The 22379-nt window shown below is 39.0% G+C and overlaps 4 protein-coding genes, 1 long non-coding RNA gene and 1 other non-coding gene across 7 annotated transcripts; 3 read left to right on the top strand and 3 right to left on the bottom strand.

Moving 5' to 3' along the window:
- Nucleotides 1–353: 353 nt before the first annotated feature.
- Nucleotides 354–2758, bottom strand: LOC141834190 (uncharacterized). Its single transcript, XR_012602266.1, has 4 exons — nucleotides 2320–2758; nucleotides 752–828; nucleotides 648–678; nucleotides 354–526 (listed from the first exon to the last, which is right to left on the bottom strand). It is a non-coding gene; the product is annotated as an uncharacterized LOC141834190 (long non-coding RNA).
- A 403-nt stretch (nucleotides 2759–3161) lies between these two features.
- LOC141833736 (4-hydroxy-3-methylbut-2-enyl diphosphate reductase, chloroplastic-like) lies at nucleotides 3162–6144 on the top strand. The gene is made up of 10 exons (XM_074721232.1): nucleotides 3162–3436; nucleotides 3510–3706; nucleotides 4112–4291; nucleotides 4386–4517; nucleotides 4606–4680; nucleotides 4756–4861; nucleotides 4939–5033; nucleotides 5363–5548; nucleotides 5643–5729; nucleotides 5818–6144. Exons 1-10 carry the CDS (start codon nucleotides 3199–3201, stop codon nucleotides 5881–5883), a joined length of 1362 nt encoding a protein of 453 aa, XP_074577333.1. The 5' UTR covers nucleotides 3162–3198; the 3' UTR covers nucleotides 5884–6144.
- Nucleotides 6145–6847: 703 nt separating this feature from the next.
- On the top strand, nucleotides 6848–12474 carry LOC141833734 (uncharacterized). 2 transcript variants are annotated; one of them, XM_074721230.1, is made up of 4 exons: nucleotides 6848–9942; nucleotides 10022–10095; nucleotides 11579–11656; nucleotides 11840–12474. In XM_074721230.1, the coding sequence occupies exon 1, from the start codon at nucleotides 6848–6850 to the stop codon at nucleotides 9731–9733; it is 2886 nt and encodes a 961-aa protein (XP_074577331.1). In that variant the 3' UTR covers nucleotides 9734–9942; nucleotides 10022–10095; nucleotides 11579–11656; nucleotides 11840–12474. The 2 variants fall into 2 exon arrangements, with proteins under 2 accessions (XP_074577331.1, XP_074577330.1); XM_074721229.1 differs by having other exon boundaries at nucleotides 10502–11656.
- Nucleotides 10431–17559, bottom strand: LOC141833735 (growth-regulating factor 6-like). The gene is made up of 5 exons (XM_074721231.1): nucleotides 17163–17559; nucleotides 16498–16704; nucleotides 15360–15669; nucleotides 13613–14434; nucleotides 10431–10582 (listed from the first exon to the last, which is right to left on the bottom strand). Exons 1-5 carry the CDS (start codon nucleotides 17557–17559, stop codon nucleotides 10477–10479), a joined length of 1842 nt encoding a protein of 613 aa, XP_074577332.1. The 3' UTR covers nucleotides 10431–10476.
- Nucleotides 12753–12826, bottom strand: TRNAV-CAC (transfer RNA valine (anticodon CAC)). The gene has a single exon. It is a non-coding gene; the product is annotated as a tRNA-Val (tRNA).
- Nucleotides 17560–18438: 879 nt separating the features above from the next.
- LOC141833733 (putative pentatricopeptide repeat-containing protein At5g65820) lies at nucleotides 18439–20836 on the top strand. Its single transcript, XM_074721228.1, has one exon. The coding sequence runs from the start codon at nucleotides 18439–18441 to the stop codon at nucleotides 20317–20319; it is 1881 nt and encodes a 626-aa protein (XP_074577329.1). The 3' UTR covers nucleotides 20320–20836.
- Nucleotides 20837–22379: the final 1543 nt, after the last annotated feature.

Raw genomic sequence — 22379 nt, 5'->3', positions numbered from 1 at the left:
CGCTAATTTAAAGGAAAAAAATTAAAAAAAAATCATTTTTAGCGACGGAATTTTAATTCCGTCGCTAATTTAAAGGAAAAAAATTTTAAAAAAATCATTTTTAGCGACGGAATTTTAATTCCGTCGCTAATTTAAAGAAAAAATTTTTTAAAAAAATCATTTTTTAGCGACGGAAATTTAAAATTCCGTCGCTATTAATTTATTTTTTTAGTATAATTTATTTTATTTTTCTGAATTTCCTGTTTATATATCAAAATCTCTAAATACAATATTACAATTACATTAATCTCTAGATACAACATATCAAAATACACCAACATATCAAAATACACCACATATCAAAATACATCACATTAATTTGAATACACCACATATCAAAATATCTGAATACAACATTAATACAATCTTAATACAATAATATCTGAATACAACACAAATATGTAGATAGACTGATACTGTATCTAATGTCAAAATACAATAATATATCAAAAACTTATCTAAACAAGCCCAGCCAAAAGAGAAGATCCTACAAAAAAGACAATAAAAATATGTTAGTAATAATTTAATTATAACAAACTATTTGAATAATGCATGCTTACAAGTAATAACTTAAAAAAAAATTAAAAGTAATAGAAATGCTAACATACCTTGCAAACTTTATGGCCCTCTGGTGTAAAACTGCATTAAAAACCATGTAAATGTTAGACATATGCTATAAAACAATATATGAATTAAAAAGTACTAAATGTACCAATACTTACCACCCGGCAACAACTCTCAATACTGTCCGGCCACCTGGTGCTGCTGCCTGATCAGACATATCTATATCTGCAAAATCATAAATGAAGAAGAGGGAAAAATACTATAATGAAAAAATACTACAAAGGTAACATATATTAGTGTATCCATGTTGATAGAAACCATCTAAAATAAGGAAGTCAGTTGAGAACACAAGAATGCCAGTTGAGAACTTTGAGCAAGTCATACACACAACACAGTTTCCTTCCGGTTTCCTAATGCCCTAGAGAATATTATCAAGTCATGCCAAAGTTGCACATGGAGAGCAACAAGATGAACCTGAGCCCCCTAGTGTGACCAAGATCAATCACTTTGAATGCGCTTCAGAGAACAGAAGTGTAGCAAATAATATAATCATCTCCAATTCTGAGTATTCTGCAACTGAATTAGATATTTCTAGCAATAAAGCTCAACCTTTTGAAGACTGTGAAGCACCCTTCAACATAGAGGAGAGAGCATGCCATTTCTATAGATCTCAATCTAAAGTCTATTTGGACCAAAAGCTAGCTCAAGTGTTACAAGCTATCCAATTAGCTTTCCTTGTGCCATTTCATCTAATCACATAGTTACTATAAAAGAAACAATTACTATAAAAGAAGCATGAAACTAGAAATAATATAACAAATAGTATTATGTCTATATATGAACGAAAGTTAATATCTAGCTAATGGGAACAAAAGAACATGAGCATGTTTACATGGTAACGAACAAGTGTGATATGATTAGATTAACTCAAATAAAAAAAAAAAGAAAGAGGTCCTAGTTTAATAATAGGTACCAGAGTCCTAGGATTATTCCTGCACAACCAATACTAAAAGAATAAACATTTTTTAAAAAATGTTTTAACTACTATAAGTGTGTGTGAATGTTAGTAGGATTATTCCTGCACAACCAATAATCATTTTGGGACCTATTAACTTAGTGGCATGTGCATACAATCTATTAAACCTCTGCTTTCCAGTAAACAAAAATTCTGCAGTTTCTCATAGAGTTTTAATTGGCACGCTATAGGACTTGGCACGCTACAGGTTCATCCTTCAACTTACATATAGAATTGCTTAAATATCTCCACTTGTTAATTCTGTATTTGATTTCCACATGATAGAATTTATTAGCCATTGTAGTGAGATTCCTTTTACTCGGTTTGAGTTATACAACGAGAAGTTCTAGAAACAATTGCTATAACAAAGTTCAGTCAAGAAATGAAGCAATAAGCATTAAGCAAATAGAATACAAGGTTTGTCCAACAGATTGTTTCCAGAGTGGTTAGTGAATACAAGGTTTGTCCAAAGGCAAGGGCAATTCAAATGAAAATGACAAGGCATGAGAACTTAACATGGGTTTGTTATACCAATGCATCCATGCACCGACACCACTTACAACTTTCCAACAATCAGTTTTAGAGTTTTGCAACAACTGATCGTTTGGTCTAAGAAATGGCCTTACATGGGTAAATGACAGCATGCAACGCCAATTAGTGTGCCACACAGTGAACAAGCCCTAAATTATCGGAGGGGTTACCTTTGGGGAGAATCTGCCGGAGGAGACTGTGCCGGAGCAAAAATGGCGGAGATTTCACCAGAGGAGACTTTGCCGCGAGGACAGGCAAAAGGAGAGCGCCGGAGGGAGCGGTAGAGGGAGAGCGCCGGACGGAGAGGCAGAGAGAGAGCGCCGGAGGGAGAGGCTGAGAACGCCGGAGGGAGCGGCAGAGGGAGAGCGCCGGACGGAGAGGCAGATGGAGAGCGCCGGAGGGAGAGGCAGAGAACGCCGGAGGGAGCGGCAGAGGGAGCTAGAGCGCCGGACGGAGAGGCAGAGGGAGAGCGCCGGAGGGAGAGGCAGAGAATGCCGGACGGAGAGGCAGAGGGAGAGCGCCGGAGGGAGAGGCAGAGAACGCCGGACGGAGATCGCAGAGAACGCCGGACGGAGATCGCAGAGAAAAAGAACGCGGAGAAGAAAAAAATCGGGACTCCCGAACCCTAAATTGCGATTATAGCGACGGAATTAAATTCCGTCGCTAATTAGCGACGGATATTTTAATTCCGTCGTTAATTACCGACGGAATTTAATTCCGTCGCTATAATTAACGACGGAATTAAAATATCCGTCGTTAATTATAGAGACGGAATTAAATTCCGTCGCTAATTAGCGACGGAATTAAAATATCCGTCGCTAATTAGCGACGGTCGCTAATTAGCGAAATTTAATTCTCGGTCGCTAATTAGCGACGGATAATTTATTCCGTCGCTAATGATATAATTAGCGACGGAATATTTTATTCCGTCGCTAATTATAGCGACGGAATTAAATTCCGTCGCTATTTCCACACATTAGTCGCTATTTCATGGTTTTTTTGTGGTAACCAGCTTCTTCTCTCTTGCGTCGCCGTCGTCTTCCTCCTCGATGGCGTTCTCGATGCAGCTCGCGCGCTTCTCCCCTAGCCTATCCATCCCTTCCTGCGTACGATCTGCGCCGAGGGCGCGGATGCCGATCACCGTCCGCTGCAGCGGCGACGCCGTGCTCGAGCCGGACTTCGACAAGAAGGCTTTCCGCCATAACCTCACACGCAGCGAAAACTACAACCGCCGCGGGTTCGGCCACAAGAAGGAGACCCTCGAGCTCATGAATCAGGAGTACACGAGTAAGATGAGGGAGTTGGGTCCTTCATGGAATGATTGGAGTTGTAACTCGGGTTAGGTCTTTTTGGATCTCAGGTGATGTTATCAAGACGCTGAAAGAGAACAATATGGTGTACACTTGGGGCGACGTGACTGTGAAGCTCGCGGAGGCCTACGGGTTCTGCTGGGGTGTTGAAAGAGCGGTCCAGATTGCATACGAGGCCAGGAAACAATTTCCCGAAGACAATATTTGGATTACCAACGAAATCATCCATAACCCCACAGTAAACAAGGTTTGCGACGATCCGTAATTTTTTCTCTATCAATTGTTTCATGCGCAACAATTTAAAAAAGATAAAAAAAAAAAAGTAGGTTGTTTTCCTATTCATTTTGACGAGTTCGTAAGTCAAGTTCTACTAAGTCAAATTAACATACAATTTTGCTTGAAACGTGGACATACTATCTCGAGTTTAACATCCACTGTAACTTTTACTAGGAATTTCTATGTCTAGTTGTAAATAGAAATTGTAATTCATTTTAAGATTGCTATTCATGTAGTCTTAGAGAATTTTGACAGGGTAAACCTAATTCTATTTCAATAGATGGATGTTTGGTTGTTCTTTTGTTTCTAACTTAGCTTGCTTATGCATTGATAATTTTTAGTTTCGTGAGATTGCTTATATGGTGTAACGTTGCAGAGATTGGAAGAGATGAACGTCAAAAATATTCCTGTTGTGGACGGCAAAAAAAGATTTGATGTTGTCGACAAGGGTGATGTTGTGGTTTTGCCAGCTTTTGGAGCTGCTATTGATGAGATGTTTACCTTGAGTGAAAAACAGGTCCAAATAGTTGATACTACTTGCCCATGGGTTTCAAAGGTAATTTTCCCCCTTTTCCATTAGAGAACAGAATGAGGACTTGGATTTCCCTTGAATATCTTTTTCATAAATAATGTGTTAATTTCCACTAAAGGTCTGGAACACTGTTGAGAAGCACAAGAAGGGTGATTATACTTCAATCATACATGGTAAATATTCACATGAAGAGACTATTGCAACAGCCTCATTTGCAGGAAGATATATTGTCGTAAAGAACATGACTGAGGTAACGGTTTGTTAATTAATATTCATTTTAATGTAAATCATATTTACAAATAAACGTTTTTTACTACCATTTTCTATTAAAAAAACAGGCAATATATGTATGCGATTACATTCTTGGTGGGGAATTAGATGGGTCTAGCTCTACAAAAGAAGCATTTCTTGAGGTATAATGATTCTTTTTTTTCCATAATATTTGCACAAAAGAAAATAAGATTTAACAATGTGTCCATGTGTTACAGAAATTCAAATACGCTATTTCTGCGGGATTTGATCCAGATGTTGACTTAGCTAAAGTTGGCATTGCAAATCAAACCACGATGCTCAAGGGTGAAACAGAGGAGATAGGTAAGTTTAATGTTTGTAATGCTTATTGTTTCTATCCAATTCTAAATTTACTGTTCAAGTAAACACTGAAATTTCAGGTAAATTGGTCGAGAAGACCATGATGAGAAAACACGGTATAGAGAACATCAATGATCATTTTGTCAGCTTCAACACCATATGCGATGCTACCCAGGTGGGATTACTGAATTTTATTTTTCTAATTGGAATATTCAATTCAAAATTTAAACTGCTAGGGCATTGTGTTTCTGCTTTACATTTTGTTAAATTCATGCAATTCACTCATTCACACTATTTCATAACCTTTTAATCCTTATTTATCCTACCATCTACCTACTCTTTAGATTTGCAAATTAGAGCACTGTAATTTCTTTGGAAGTGAACGAAAGGCGAAAGGAGATAGAATAGTTTGATGTGATTGGATTTTATAGTGCCTTTTGTATTCTATTCAATTGCTGGTTTAGTTTCCCCCGGCCTCTATCATATTCTCTTGCACTACTTCAGGAAAGGCAAGATGCTATGTTCAAGCTGGTGGAAGAGAAACTCGATCTTATTCTGGTCGTTGGTGGGTGGAACTCCAGTAATACTTCACATCTCCAAGAGATCGCAGAGCTCAAAGGAATCCCGTCCTATTGGATTGACAATGAACAGAGAATTGGACCAGGAAACAAGATCACCTATAAGTTAAATGTAAGTTGTATACGCGCAGTTTGTTTATATAATTCTTTATATTGCGAACTTGATGGTTTTAATTATATGTCATCTTATCTGTTTGTACAAACAGCATGGAGAGCTTGTCGAGAAAGAAAATTGGCTTCCTGCTGGACCAATCACTATTGGAGTCACCTCAGGTGCTTCTACTCCTGACAAGGTATTCAAGTGTTGAAAAATCTCTTGGTTATAGCAATAAGTTGCGGGATTTCCTTCATCTTATTAACAATTTCCACGTGCTTATGCAGGTTGTGGAGGAAGCATTGTACATGGTCTTGGACATTAAAAGCCAAGAAGCTATGCCAGTAGCATAAATTGAGAGGACTTGGAGCACTGTTTTGAGCTGAAGTAGCACTATCACATTACTTTTACTGTACCAGCAATGGGATTGCATAAGAGCACTCCATTGTAGACGGGAAATGCTGCGGTCCAAAATCTATATATCCTGCCATGATTATTTTATTTTATTTTTGTGTTGCGACTTTAATTTATGTATGCTGGTCAAGTCCTTGTCGAGACCGTCGAGTTCTCTTACCCATTTTACTCGTCTATTCAAACAAAAAGGGTTAATGACAGTGTGTTGTCATCACATTATTTCATTTCAACAAATAAATTAAATATTTATTCGTGAGTATGAAATATTGAAAATAAAATCTCCCTTCTATAACCAATTTGAAAATCACTTGTAAAATTTCTGATCCAATATTTTGACAGGCATATAATGTGTGTTATATTTAAAATAAAGAGATATATTGTATTAAATAAAAAAAATTAAACATTATGATAATTTCAAATAAGAGTAAGATATGCTAAATTAATTAAACCTCATATATCTATTGATTTAAGACTCCTAACCTAAGAGCCATAAACATCAACAATTATATTAGAAACAATTTTAGTTTTTTTTTTCCTTTCAATTCTCCATTTGCTAACGTTAGCCGTATAAGATAACCTTTACACATGATAGAGAGATTCTCGATTTTCGAAATAATTTTGTAAGAACCACAAAATATTATTTAAAATAATTAATTATTTTATATTTAGAAAAAAAATGAAAATATTAATTTTAGATTAAAACATTGAGACAGCGCACAGGATCTTTTCCAATTATTCCGGCCCAGAAAGCTTGTTTCTTTGAGTTAGAGGGGCCCTTAAACGGAGAGCAGCCTGGACGGTGTCTCGACTCTCGAAAGAAGCCGTCCAGCGAGCAGCGCAAAACAAAAGCTGAGATCTCCAAACCCCATAACCCTACCTTAAACCCATGATCCGCCCCCTTCCATGATCACAACTAGATTCTTCCCTCCTTGCCCTCCTTCACGTTTCTTCCTCCCCTCGCAGCTGCCCACTCGCTGCCGGCCCATCCACTTCGGCGCTGCCCACCCCCGCATCACCAGATCTGAGCTCATTGACCGGATATGCCGCATCCTCACCCTCGAGCGCTTCCACGCCATTCCCAAGCTTCCCTTCCGCTTCTCCGACGATCTCCTCGACGCCGTCCTCGTCAGGCTGCGCTTCGACGCCTACGCTTGCCTGGGCTTCTTCCGGATCGCACTGAGGCAGCAGTACTTCAGGCCCAACGCGGAATCTTATTGCAGAATTATCCACATCTTGTCTCGAGCACGCATGTTCGACGATGCGAGAGGGCTGTTAAGGGAATTGGTGGCGATGATGAGCTCTGCTAGCCCTGAGCCGCCAGTCTCTTTTGTTTTCGATCGGGTGGTTAAGGTGCACAAGGAGTTCACTTTCTCTCCTACGGTGTTTGACATGCTCCTGAAGGCTTATGCTGAGGGTGGATTGAGAAAGGAGGCTCTTTTTGTGTTTGATAATATGGGGAAATGCGGATGTAAGCCTAGTTTGAAGTCCTGCAACAGCCTTTTGAGTAGTTTGGTTAAAGGAGGGGATATTAACACGGCAATTCTAGTTTATGAACAGATGTGCAAAGCTGGGATATTACCTGATGTTTTCACAACATCTATAATAGTTAATGCCTATTGTAAGGGCGGAAATATAGAGAAAGCCTCGAGCTTTGTGGAAGAGATGGAAAGGAAGGGGTTTGATATTAATATTGTGACTTTCCATTCTCTGATCAATGGGTACTGTAGTTTGGGCCAGACAGAAGCCGCACTCAAGGTGTTCGACATGATGACTAAAAGAGGGATTTTGCCAAATGTTGTCTCTTTTACTTTGTTGATTAAGGGTTACTGCAAAGAAGGTAAGGTTAAGGAAGCCGAGAAAGTCCTTGTTGACATGAAACAGCTCCATGGTTTGAGTCCTGACAAAATTGCTTATGGTGTGCTAATTAATATTCATTGCCAAACCGGGGGAATGGATGATGCAATGAGAATCCGGGATAAAATGTTGAGTGAAGGGATGAAGGAAAACATATTTATTTGTAATGCAATGATCAATGGGTATTGCAAGTCAGGAAGAATTGAGGAAGCAGAGATTTTGTTTTTCGATATGGAGAAGGGTCATCTAAAACCAGACTCCTATAGTTACAATTCTCTATTAGATGGGTATTGCAAGAAGGGTCTTATGAGAGATGCTTTTGGAATATGTGACAGGATGATAAGGAATGGAATTGAAGTTACAGTTATAACTTATAATGCACTATTCAAAGGCTTTTGTCTGTCAGGTGCAATAGATCATGCCTTGAACTTGTGGTTTTTGATGCTGAAAAGAGGTGTTGCTCCAAACGAGATTAGCTGTTGCACATTGTTGGATGGGCTATTCAAATCAATGAATTATGAACAAGCCTTGAAATTTTGGAATGAGATACTAGCTAGGGGATTCGCAAAGAACCAAATAACATTCAATACAGTGATAAATGGTTTTTGTAAAGCAGGGAAAATATCTGAGGCGGCGAAGATTATGGAAAGGATGAAGGCCTGGGGATGTCCTCCTGATAGCATTACTTACAGGACATTGATTGACGGTTATTGTAAACTCGGTGATATGGAGCAAGCTCTTCTGTTATGGAATGAGATGGAACCTTCTGGGTTTTCTCCCTCAATTGAAATGTTCAATTCTCTTATTTCTGGGCACTTCAGAGCTAACAGTTCTGACAGGATTGATGGCCTTCTAACTAATATGCACAAGAGTGGACTGACTCCCAACATAGTTACTTATGGAGTTCTGATTGCTGGATGGTGCAGAGAAGGAATGTTGGATAGGGCTTTTGATGTTTATTTTGAAATGGTTGGTAAAGGCTTAACTCCAAATACATACATATGCAGTGCCCTTGTTAGTGGTCTTTATAGACAGGGAAAGATTGACGAGGCAAATGTTGTATTGGCAAAAATTGTGGATGCTAGCATGCTTCCAAAGTATGAAAATTCTGATAAGTACCTTAAGTGTGTTACAAACAGTATCTACCTTCACGAAATCACAAATCTGCTTGTTCAGACTAAAAATGAGAATCTCCTGCCTAACAACATTATCTATAATGTTATTATTTGTGGACTTTGCAAATCTGGAAGGATTTTGGATGCAAAACAATTTTTTTCAGACTTGTTGCAGAGGGGTTTTGTTCCAGACAATTTTACTTACAGTAATCTTATTCATGGCTATTCAGCAGCTGGCAATATAGATCAGGCTTTTCAATTAAGGGATGAAATGCTTAAAAAGGGCCTCTTTCCGAATATTATAACATACAATTCTCTCATCAATGGTCTCTGCATATCTGGAAATTTAGATAGAGCTGTCAATCTGTTCAACAAGCTGCAGTCAAAAGGTTTAGCTCCTAACGTTATTACATTCAATACATTGATTGATGGATTCTGCAGAATCGGTAATCTAACAGAAGCATTCAAGCTGAAATATAAGATGATAGAGGCAGGAATTTATCCCAATGTTGTTACGTATTCTACACTACTTAATGGTCTTTGTTGCCAAGGGGAAATGGAAGCATCCATCAAACTTCTGGATCAAATGATTAGTAGTGGTGTGGATCCTAATTATGTTACATATAGCACATTGATTCACGGTTATATCAGATCTGGAGAAATGCATGAGATACCAAAGCTATACGAGGAAATGCATATACGTGGGCTTTTGCCAGTGTCTAATTTCAGAGTAAACGTGAGTCCAGCACCTGTAACTATAAAGACAAGGCAGATAAATAGTGCTGAGCAATTAGATGTATCAATACATTCTGAAATCTAGCTTCTTTGATGGAAATTCTGCTCTTGATTGTTGATATTTCATATTGCAACAGTTAAAGCCACTAAAACAATCCTTATCCTGCTTCATACTGATCCGAAAGTCCAGATTACAATTTCAACAGGAAGAATTTAGTAATTCTCCATAAAATTCACATCTATTTCATGTTCTTCAAACATACTGATTTCATTCCATGAATTAATTAGGGTGAGGTACACAATCATTATCAGTTTTATCCTGGTATCTTCTCCCAAGTCATTCACATTAGCTCACTTTACCTTTGTGGTTCAGGAGATCCACATTGACTTTGTGAAGATGCACATGCAACCACATTATGCTGGGTGTTCTTCTTCTGAAACCATGAGGTACTTTACTGACATTATCTTTATGTCGTCATGGATTCATTTGATTCTTGTGCTATCTAGCATGGCACTCTAATTCTGTTTTCATTATCGATTTATTTATTGAGAAAAATAATGCTGTGGATGATACCTGTGCATTTGTGGTTTAGGGGAAAAATCTTGATTCCATGTATTTGAATTTCATTATAAAACCTACCTGATCAATTCTGTTGTTTTCTTTGTGGATTTTCCTTTAGAGGCTAGTGTAATTTTCATCTTCACACACAAAAATAGAGCAGACAGTTCAAGGTAAAACACATAAGAAAATAAACAGAAAAAAGGAGCTTGCTTTATTTGGTCAAACAACCTAGCGTGCTGAAATTTTCAATTAAAAGGTGCATTTTTTTATGCACTGCATCTTCCCTCCCAGGTTAGTGGCCCACTTAACTGCAGGAGGTGGCAGTAACGGGTGGCACTTCTTCTCAAGGCAGGAACTGGTCTAGGAGGGTCCGGTCTATAAGCATGATAAGGGAGCAAGTAACATTTGTTAACTAATTCATGTCTGAGTCTTTTTATGCATGCAAGTAGTGAAATTTGATTTTCATATCGTGGAAGTATGCTTGTATATGCTATTGATTAATTCCAACAGTTTGTATTTATAATTTTGTGAAAGGTGTCAGTCCATCACGGATCAGCATGTTGAGATCAAGTACCAATTCTCAGAACGAAGTTTATCCTCTAACTAAGTTGGTAGGAGTTATTATAGGCATTGTCATATTCAAATAAGAATTATCAATCTCCTATTAAAATTGCCTCACAAAAGACTACAAGTTTCTCTCTCAACAAATTTGTGCACCCGTGGTATCTCGTCCCAAAGGATACTGTTAGTTGTTCAACTTGGGCATCTGATCTTGTGATTGTAACATGCACATTACAATTATCACCATCCCTTAACCCTCTAACAGTCTGTTGACGTGATCATGACATGTACTTGACACTTATCACCATCCTCTAACCCTAACAGTCTATTGATTCAATTGTCGTCGTCTCTTCTCCTTTCTTGCCCTCCCCTTTGACGAATTTACCATTCTGTTAGATGACAGTCTCAGGTACTTCTTTCTGTTAATATCATCTCCTTATTTTTGTTCCAGATTAGGCATCCTAACACATGACCAGCAAACACCTGGTTCCTTGTCAATCTGAAGAGCATGATTTGGTTGAAGCGAACATTTATAATTGGTAGAAAGGATAAGTGATAGGCACCTGCAAGTTATCAATTAAGGATTATCATCATGTTTTATGGATAATAATGTAACACCTGGTTTCTCGTGAATCTGAAAAAGGCATGATTTAGATTGATGGAAAGGTTTATAGTTAATAGAAATGGTCAGCAATATGACACCTGCAAGTTATCATGTAATGCTAATATGCATAGATTATCTGAATTTCTAATCATAACAGTTGTACAAACAACTCATTGTGCTGGCACTTCTTTCTGAAACTACAGCTGCATTGATAAACATTGGAGAAACTACTACATCCAGTGGCTGGACCCTCCTCAGATATCTTAATTCTTCAGAGTCAGGTAATTGTCTCTTTACTGAGACTATTTATTCTTTTTTCCGTTGGTAGTTCAAACTGAACAATTAACTGTTTTTTAGTTCAAACTGAACAGTTTACTGTTTTTTATTTTTTTGGAGAGTTCCTATTCTTTGGGTTATTGTGCAAACTTGTTTTCAGTTTTGCCATGGCATGTTGGATGATGTAGTTATGGAGAAATAGAACCCTTCAATAAGGAGTTCTTCAGCCATGCCAACCAGGGATCACAATCACCATGTCAGCACGGAATCCACAAGTTCCTTCTTGCAAGAATGCACATTGCTTCTCAAGTAGACGAACATAATCGAGGTCCAGGAGTTATCAGGAACCACTCAGGAAGATCCATGGAAGGTTTCGTCCGTGGCATTAACCCAACCCTCTTTTGAAGCAGAGAAGACTAATATCCGGGAAGGACTGGAATCAGCCTAGAAAGCAGGGATTGAGAAACTGTGGCTGGAGTTAGATTGCTGCAATGCATGTGAAATAATCTAGCTACCAGTTCTGCCGACCGAACCTGAAGATAATTGCTGAATTGGCATAAAGGGACTGGCGAACCTCCTTGGGTTCCAGCAATCGTGGATGCAATACAGACTGTTTCAATCCTTCTGGATCCCCTATCGATGCTAAAAAGGTTTAAGACTGATTAGGTTCATTATTGTTATACAGAGATACTTCAGTGCTACACTTATTCCAGCAAAGTGTTATGCGCTGTGAGCAATTTAGAGCTTCACTCGGAGTGGGAGATCAATTGTAATTTCGTAGCAAGGCTTCGACTCCTGTTTGGCTGTTTCAAATTTTGCGAAAAAAGGGTTATCAAGTATTAGATAATGTAAGTTTATTTGATCATGTTCAGTTTTTCTCTTTCCGGTGAGGAAAATGTCATTGTGGAAATAATAAAAGAAGATTTCAAAAAAGAAAAGTGCATACAAAAACTAAGAGAAAACCGAAAATTTATAAGCACAAATGGCAACATACGACACGGGGGGTGTGAAGTGGTATCCGTATTGTTCTTTACCAATCCAACATTATAAAAACACAAACAGAAATCAATAACAGGTCATGCTGTAAGAAAAAACAAGATATGTCTGAGCCCGGGTTCGAACCGGGGACCACTAGTGTGTGAGACTAGCGTGATAACCAACTACACCACCCAGACTCATATATTTGTGTTGAATTTGTATTCATATAAAATATCAGTATATGACAGTTTTTTTCCTCACTAAGCAATCCTTCCATATCCCTATTCGATTATTTAATTACCAAAATCAATTTAATGATAACCTTCAATACTTTCTATTGAATTTTGTTAGAATCGTGTATTGCAAATTTTTTGGTAACATATCTAAGTTTTCCTATGCAGTGGTGTGATTTGCGTAAGAATATGGTTAATTATAATTTGAGGAAGTTTTCCTAACTTTATGCTATATATAGCCATGATTGTAACATTCTCAAACTAAAACATCCATATATATAAGAAGCATATGGATGCTAGAGCTATGCACAAAATGATTCATGTAGTATTCTCAAACTTCAGACGACATTACCAAGCAACACACTCAGTTCAGAAATGCTACTCAATAACACTTGCAAATTACTAAAAACTAAAACCGTTTTCCAATTGAATGACTGCAGAAGAGGAAGCTTAACAGCCATCACAAAGTAAATACAAAGTGCATCAGACCAGTATCAATCCAAATGCCTCTAAAAACGCATCATCAAATTTAAACAGTTTGAGGTTTCAGTAAACTATAGATGCATATAACTTAATTGAACACAAACAAGACACAAATAAACAAACTGGAATCCTAAGGATCATTGTTCCAAGTTCTTGATTAGCTAAGTCAACACTGTTTCCATTAGATCTACAGCTTTCATTCTGATCGGGCCTTCTCGTTTCCATTCTGCCATCTCAGAATGAAGGGATAGCTAGAAGCATTAAGTTAGGAGAGTTGAACCAAGGAGGTCATTGCACAAGCTACTTGTGCCCTCATGAAGCATGCGGTTGTCAGCCATGGGGCTACTTCCCGTGCTGCTCGACAGTGAAACAAATGAAGTTTTCTGCAGGACACCTGTTGGTGAGGACTCCATTCGTGTATTCGAATCCAACTCATCTACCATTGTATGTAGGGATGAATAGTTCTTTCCTCGATCCCTCAGAGTGCAACTAGTGCATTTTAGTACCTCCCCTAAAGGTCCAGCCATGGAAGCCTCCCAGGAGATTGGTCTACAATTTGGCTGCATTTGACACACGTCATTTAGAGCCCCTACACTTATACCTACATGTTCAAGGTTGTATTCTTTTGACAAGTTTAGTGGTGAAAGTACCAGCTTGTCATGGTTAAAGGAGGAGGAAGATGAAAAATCAGAGCCAGATTTTGGAATAGAGACGGTTCTATCACACAGTGTTTCTTCAACCTCAGGGCAAGATGCAGGCAAGACTTCCGACTGGGTTTTGGACCAGTCATCACTGATGTGCTGAAGGGGACTGGACTGGAGATGCTGGTCAGTGAGCATTGAAACGGAAGTAAAACTAATGTTAACAGAAAATGAGCTCCTCAGGGTATTAAAATGTGAGTCATTGGAATTGAGACCAAATGCTCTTCCATGGGAGGTTCCCTCAAGAAGAGTGTGTTGCTTTGAGAAAGGATATAAATTACTATCAGGCCTTTGCTCGACAGGACTTGGCATGGAGATGCTTTTTGGATTCTGGGCATAATTATCTTGAACTTCTTTGCTATTCAGCATCTTGCAGATCTCAACAGAACTGCATATTGAAAAGAAGGAATAGTGTTTAAAGGTTTTTTCAGGAAGTACATTAAGCATTATATAGAATTAAGACAGCCACATTACTAATTTCGGAGACATACAAATAATTGCTTCTGGAATTTAAAAGACAAGGCAATAAAATGACAACCATATACAGGGGAGAGAGATATCTTAACCTCAATGCTGGGCGTGTAGGAAGTCTATTTACTACGACCTACAGAATCCTGACTCATTCATGGTCACTTTGCATCATGATGTATATCAATATAAGCTTACTCGACAGTATAAAGCACAATGGGAAACAGCAGTTCTTTTGAATTCCACAACTGTCTTTATAGTACTTAGCCTGTAACTTTTGAAGTTTTCACTCAAGAACTAGAATGATTTCTAGCATTTACTCCTTTGCAAGAGTTTACTTTTTTTTCCCCCCTTTGACATTTCATAATTTCTTGCTACCATAAAAAGGCATGCAAGCTAGTATTTCTAGCCAAGTATTGCTACTAGTTTGGACGTGCAACTTCATGTTGTCCTTTTGCATTGATCTACAGTATTGAATTCAATAGTCAATATGTTGTAGTCAATGAATATCACAGGCTTCCCAAGCTCATGAACTTGTAAGCAAAATTCAACAAAACAAAGCAGGCTAAACTGATAGAATGGTGAAAATTTCAAGTGAAAGGTCAATTTTCCTGTATAGTACTAGAAATACTTTTTTGTAAGTGGCATTGATGCTTTCATATTTTCCATCTTTCAGACAAAATTGTTCGCCCAACAATTAAAACATATTATGAAAGTTAATTGTTCTATTAATTCCTTATTGAACCCATTAATTCACAAATTCTCCCAACAAATATTTTGGCTCAACAAGATCTCTATGCTATAGATTGAAAGCTCAAACCAAACTAATCTCCGAAGTTACTTACTCGTTTAGTTGCACAGGGTGTGGATCAGTGATGTTCGACTGCAAGGTTTTACTCTGCTGCTGTGAAACTGTGGGAGTAATAGAAGTAGCACCAGGAACAGCAGAGGTCAGTTGAGAAGATTTGACGTTAGGCATCACTTTGGCAGTATGGCAACTCTGGCCTTCCACATGCTTTCTTGAACGATGGCGGCCCCGGTTCATATGTCGCTCACAATAGTTTTGGTCAGCAACTGCATTCCTAGAGCATCGCCATTTCTTCCCATCGGTCCGACGACATCTACCAGCCTCTAGATCAGCATTTCTGGAATATCCTAGATGGAGAGACCCCCAACCTCCTACAACAATCAGAAAGAAAATGCAACCAAAAATTGTTAAGGGAGTCAAAAGGAAGGAAAGGAAACAAAGACTTCAGACATTATAGTTACAAATTGCTAAGGACATCAGAGACATGCATAAAATCAAACAGATCTCCATCTAAGGATCTTGATACTTTTGATTGAAATGGACTTCACATGGTATCAATGCCACTTCCTGACCTTTTGCTTCTCACCTTAGAGAAAGGTGAGAGACAAAGGAAATTGTTAGAGAGAAAAAGACAAAGCGAGGAGAGGATGAAACTCTCCAACCTTTAGTCTCGCATTGTTAAGTGAGGCTATCATGGGCATGCTACTTATGGTCTTGCCATTTTAGATCGAACGGATTCATCTTTGGGCATTTACAAAATTAACACCAATTTTGTTTCCAATGTTTATTCGAACTGAATTGGCAACATGCTAGAGTAGAAAGATAAACCTACATATACTTCTGATTTCTTTGTTATTTCATTTTTATCCATAGCAAGCATTTCATAAAGTACTGTGAAGAAAAAGAAGCACGAAAGATCTTCACAAAGTACATTTATGAATTTGAAAGTTTACATGTACTAAGAAGAGGTGTCAAAGGCATGGCCAAAAAGGATTGTGCTGTGTATCAAAACGAGCATCCGCAACTCATTTTCCATCGACTAAAAATGTCAGAGAGCTAATGAAGATCCAAAATTAGCAACAAAATGCATGCAACAATATATGTGTTGGCAACAAAATTTTCGCAAGCTAAGTAGATAACCGTTCTTTTTGCTAAATTGAAAGTCCAATAAGCACCTGAAGCAAAAGATCCAGCTGACAGAGGGAACCCGGAAGCACTCGGAATTCTCCTCAAGGGAACGAGCAGAGTAGCTGGTATGGGTACATTTGCAAGTAGGTACTTGTAGATCAAGGCCTGGTGTTCTAACTCCAACCACTGATGAGGAGTGAAGGGCCCTCTGACCCTCGCCAGAACGCCTTGCATGTTCGCATGTGAGCTTAAACCTGAAGTAGGAAGAAAATAAATGTGAGGGAAAAAGCATCCTCAAGATGAAGCATATCAGATGAGATAGGGGAAAGATAACGAGAAGAGCGAAGGAATTCAAGAGATCAACCAGACGAATAGACACCAAGTTGGAAAAATATCACAAAGTATCATTCTTTTCCACTTTCTTTACCGATCGTTTTAGATGTGAGAGTAGAGGGAAGTAGCAGGGTAAATAAGAAAGAAAGAATCATTTGCCTTTCTCCTCGATACACTTCATTTCGCCTTGCAACTTTCTCTGAGAAAGGAGCCAACTTTTTCCTTGACAAGACTCGAAATAAAAGGATCAAAAACTTTACGACAAGTCGACAAGACCCCCCTCCAATCAATTCTGGAATCACAGAGGATCAAACCCTGATGTAGTAAAACCTCCGTAACAAAAAACCACCACGGCCGTTTCCGCACTAGCATGAGTTACCTGCATTCCTAGGGATGTAGCATTGTGCAGAAGAAGTCGCTGAGGGTTGGTCGTAGTAAGGCAATGTTCCATCAGCACCGACCACCATCTCACTCTTGGATCTCGACGAGAAACTGAGCATTTGGCCTCCATGGGGGAAAAGGGGGCAGGAGTTGGTTTTAAGGAGGAAAGGAGCCACCTTTGCGGGTGCAGCGGCCAATGCCTCAGACCTGGCCTTGACCGACCTCCGATCATAGTCGCCGTGTTCCGTGAGTCTCTCGTGCTTCTGAAGCACGGATCCAAAGGGAACACTTCGGCAGCTGACTTCGATGTCCGGAAGCAAGGACGAGGAGGATAGAAGGCTACAAACAGCAGTTTCAGAAGAGACGCCCATGCCAATAGCCCCGTTAAAGTCCATTGTCCCTTCCGTGGCTACCTAAGCCTGCAACTAGATGAAAAGGGAGGCCATGTGCTCACGAGAGGAGGCGAAGGAGGAGGAGAAGGGCAAAGGAAGCATTTTTGGAGAAGCGCTAGGCGAGGTGGAAGATGGTTTTGAGGGGAGGCGTGGAGTCGAGGAAACCACAGTGGTTTTCGGTTTTCTTTTTTTGGACGGGTGAGAGTAAATAGTAGTAAGGAGTTTTTACATACAACACCTTTCTCTTTGCATTTTCAAGAAGAACACCCTTAACAGACATAACATGGCTCCAGCCTCCAAACTCTGCTAATTTATTTGCCAATAAAAATATTTTAATTTAAAAACATTAACAACGTTTATATAATATGAAAAAAAAACTTGCCACAATATAACATTCCAGTCACAAATTTATGAATAAAATCTGTATCATTCGATTTTAAAATTAAAATTAAATCCAGACCGTATAATTGAATGAGTGATTTGCTTTAAAGTTTAAGGTTTATGGTATAGGGTTTAGGGTTTAGGATTTAAGAACAATTTAGGATTTAGAATTTAGGATTTAGGGATTTAACGATCGGCTGTTTGTTGATTTTAAAATTGAACGGTCTAGATTTTCGTTATAAATTTGTGACAGAAATCTATTACGATAAGGATTTCAATTGTTTATCAAAAGTGTGAAGGTCCTTGACATAAACAAATGTTTTCACCCTTTCTTTAATCCCTTGATTGAATTATAACGGATTCAAATTAAATGGAAATATTTCTAAATTGTCATAAAAGTAGATAAATTTAGAATTTTGAAATTGAAATAATTTTAATTCGATTTTGGACGCCGAGGATTTAAGTGGGATTTTTCCTGGAAAGTAGTGAAAAAACAGAATAATGCAGAGGGTCGTGTCGAGGTGTCGCCGGAGAAATTTTCCCAGAACCCTCTCTTCGCCGCATCGCCTCACCTTCCGGCGCGACGTCACAGCCTCAGCCGAGGGCGGCGGCGACAGCTTCTCAGCAGACGTCGAGAGGATCTACCGCATCCTCCGCAAGTTCCATTCGCGCCCGCCCAAGCTTGCCCTCGCTCTCCGTGACTCCGGCGTCGAACTCCGCCAGGGCCTAGTTGAGCGCGTCATCTCCCGATGTGGAGACGCAGGTTCCCTCGCCTTCAGCTTCTTCTCCTGGGCCTCCCGTCACCCTGATCACCACCCCTCCCCGGCTGCCCACCTGGCCATGGTCCGCGTCCTCGCCAAGATGCGCCATTTCGGCCCCGCCTGGGCTCTCGTTGATGAGATACGGCGCGAGACCCCCGACCTTCTTACTCCCGACCTCTTCGTTGGTCTCATACGCCGCTTCGCTGCCTCCCGTATGGTGACCAAGGCCGTCGAGGTGCTCGATGAAATGCCCAAGTACGGTTGCGAGCCCGACGAGCATGTATTTGGCTGCCTCTTGGATGCCCTCTGCAAGAACGGCAGTGTTAAAGAAGCTGCTTCGCTCTTCCAAGACATGAAGGAGCGGTTCCCTCCCAACCTGAAGCACTTCACCTCGCTCCTCTACGGTTGGTGCAAGCTGGGGAAGCTCATGGAGGCTAAATTTGTGTTGGTTCAGATGAAAGATGCTGGATTTGAGCCCGATGTCGTTGTTTTCAACACTTTGCTCGGTGCCTTTGCTGCTGCGGGTAAGATGGAGGATGGCTATGACCTTCTGAAAGAGATGAGGCGTAGAGGGTGTGAACCAACTGTTGTTTCATACACCACCTTGATCCAGGCGCTTTGCTCAAGAGACAGAATGGACGAGGCTATGCGAATGTTTGTGGAAATGAGGCGAAATGGTTGCGCTGCTGATGCCGTGACATATTCAACTCTCATTAGTGGATTTTGTAAGTCAGGAAAAGTTGATCGTGGTTATGAGTTCCTCGATGCAATGGTTGAGCAAGGATTGAGGCCTGATCCAAGTACTTACTTCCACTTTTTTGCTGCATATGAGAAGAAGGACAAATTGGAGGAGTGTTTGGAGCTCATGAGCAAAATGTCAAAAAGTGGCTGTCTTCCTGATTTATCCATCTATAACATTGTTATAAGATTAATCTGCAAGCTTGGGGAGCTCAAACAAGCCATAACTATCTGGAACGAAATGGAAGCTAGTGGGCTCAGTCCTGGACTCGATACATTCGTGATAATGGTACATGGTTTTGTCGAGCAGGGATCATTAATTGAGGCATGCGCATACTTCAAAGATATGGCCGGACGAGGCCTCTTTACCACACCTCAGTATGGCATCTTAAAAGACTTGTTGAATGCGCTATTAAGAGATGAGAAGCTTGAATTAGCTAAGGAGGTTTGGAGTTGCATATTGAACAATGGTTGTGAGTTAAATGTTTATGGTTGGACTATATGGATTCATGCTTTGCTCTCAAGAAAGCATATAAAAGAGGCATGCTCTTACTGTTTGAATATGCTTGATGCCGGGTTGATGCCACAACCAAACACATTTGCAAAGCTCATGAAAGGTTTGAAAAAGCTATACAATAGGGTGCTTGCAGTTGAGATAACAGAGAGAGTGAGGAAAATGGCAGAGGAAAGGCACATTACTTTCAAAATGTATAAGAGACGAGGGGTGAGAGACCTGGAAGAGAAGGCAAAAGCACAGGCTAAGGCAAAGAGAAAAAAGAAAAAGGAAAAGGAGAAGACTCATAGACGAAGATTCAATCACCAACGTTCTGGGAATCCTTCTAATCAATTGGATCCTTTCGATGAAGAAACCTATATTCCTTGATCCGAGAGAGTCTCAAATATAATTTCTACTGGATTCTTGCTTGCAGAATTACTATTTTCCTCTTGGAGTTCATGTCAATTTCATATTTTCCAGCCGCTGTCATGAAGCACACATCGTGTCCAGCTCAACACCATGGAGGTCTTTTCCCCTTCAATGAAGTTGGAAGGCTAATAAGTTATATGCGTCCACAATCTCAAATTGTGGATCAGTAGATCTCAAATCTCAATGATTCAGAATTTAATTTCCTCAGTATTGCCGCCACCTGTTCTGTAGTGGGATCTTGTTTTGAAGACAGATAAAGGATATTGGTCACTCAATCGTTCGAGTCCTTTGCAATGCTCAGTTAATTTAATTTCCAAGAAGTGGTGATCATTCTTGTTAGTATTCTTGATATTGGTCATGCTTTGCTTACAATAAAAATTGGGTTCATGCAGTATGATTAATATTGGTGTCTGTGACAATCAGGCCTTTTAAAAATTATTCAATAACCCTATCGATTGGCTCATTTGGAGCTGATGGCAGCAGGGACATATAGGGAGTTTTTCCTATTCAATCACCTCCTAAAGTCTTACATTACATCGATTTTGATACATTTGTTGTGACCAGCATATATGATGAGAAAATTTGTCCCTTATTATGATGTTTGATATTGAGATCATAGATACTGCGAAGTCGCTGTGATGCTTGTATGGTAGACAAAATCTTTTTCTTAGTTCTTCATCATTTAAGAGAGGACAACAATCTTTGATGACATATGGAATGGGACCCCAAGCATGATATTTAAACTAGGAAGAGTTTAGAAATGCATGTTCTACACTGAATTAGCTAGGATTTGATCTGGATCAGTTTGATGTATATTACACCATTTGCGAATAATTATATATTTTATATTTTAAGGGTCAATGGATATTCATATCGTAAATCAAATATAAATTAAAAGAATCCATTTTATTATTTTTATCATATATAATTAATTTTTTTATAATAATTCGGTAATAATGATCATTTTTGAAAACTTATAATTTAGCTTTACCAACTATATAAAAATTAAAACGAGATTTAAAGATTATATGAAATGATGATTACAAAATTATTTACTAGGAACGTAAAATAAAATTCAGTGTTTCGAGTTTCTCTGAGTGAATTGAGTCATGATCTGATTCAACCTAGCTAGCTAGCTAGCTAGTTTCTTAATTATTGATCGATTCTATAGTATTTTAGTATTTGGTTTCTGTGTTAAACGGGTTTTGAAAAAGGTGATCCAATGCCAATTGAGCATATTGAGCATAAAATTAAAATTAATCTAGCTAGGTTAATTAATAGTCTCATCAACAAGTTAACATTGCATGACAACAGATCAAGCTTGACCACCACCAGAAAATTACATATATCTATCTGCTTGTATAGTGGTCTATCAAATGTCATGTCAAAGAGATGCATCATATCAAAATGGCTAAGTTTTGCAATTGAGAGAGCTAGGAGGGTTAAGTAATTGCTCATGTGAAGCAATTAAGTTCATATTTACGTACTGTTAGTTCTAAGTTATCACAACTCACAATCACATGCAAATACCTAGCTAGCTAGGGCTCATCGTATATAAATGCATGGTTCATTAAAAATCTTTGGAGTTTATGCAGGATCTTCGATTCGATTCGATTGGATTCTTTCTCTGGCATGCATGGGGTTAGTATGTTCCTCTCCTCTAAACAACTGCACGTTGACGTCGCGGTCGGCAAAAAACTCTGTGAGCTCCAGTTGCATCGTCGTCAACCTTGCTGTCATCTCTCTTTCTTTTCTTTTCCATTTTCGTCGTCGCACCGGATGTAATGCCTCTGCCTTCCTCGTCACCTTCACCACCTTCTCTTTTGAGATCCTTATCAGCTTTCTCGGGCGGCGCACCATTAATGAATGTAGTGAAATCTATGTCTTGCAACTCAATCTGTTCAATTCCGACGAAACAATTAATCTAATTAATGATCAATTTATCATTACTATTCCAATCACAATCATTAATCTAGCTATCTGAAAACATTTAATTTATATATAGTGTAATTAATTAA

Source organism: Curcuma longa, chromosome 8, assembly GCF_044706935.1.
Source record: "Curcuma longa cultivar G26 ecotype Majalengka, Jawa Barat chromosome 8, ITB_CL_G26_1.1, whole genome shotgun sequence".
Classification (NCBI taxonomy): domain Eukaryota; kingdom Viridiplantae; phylum Streptophyta; class Magnoliopsida; order Zingiberales; family Zingiberaceae; genus Curcuma; species Curcuma longa.
The sequence above is the reverse complement of the archived record's forward strand: the minus strand, read 5'-3'. Positions and strand labels throughout refer to the sequence as shown.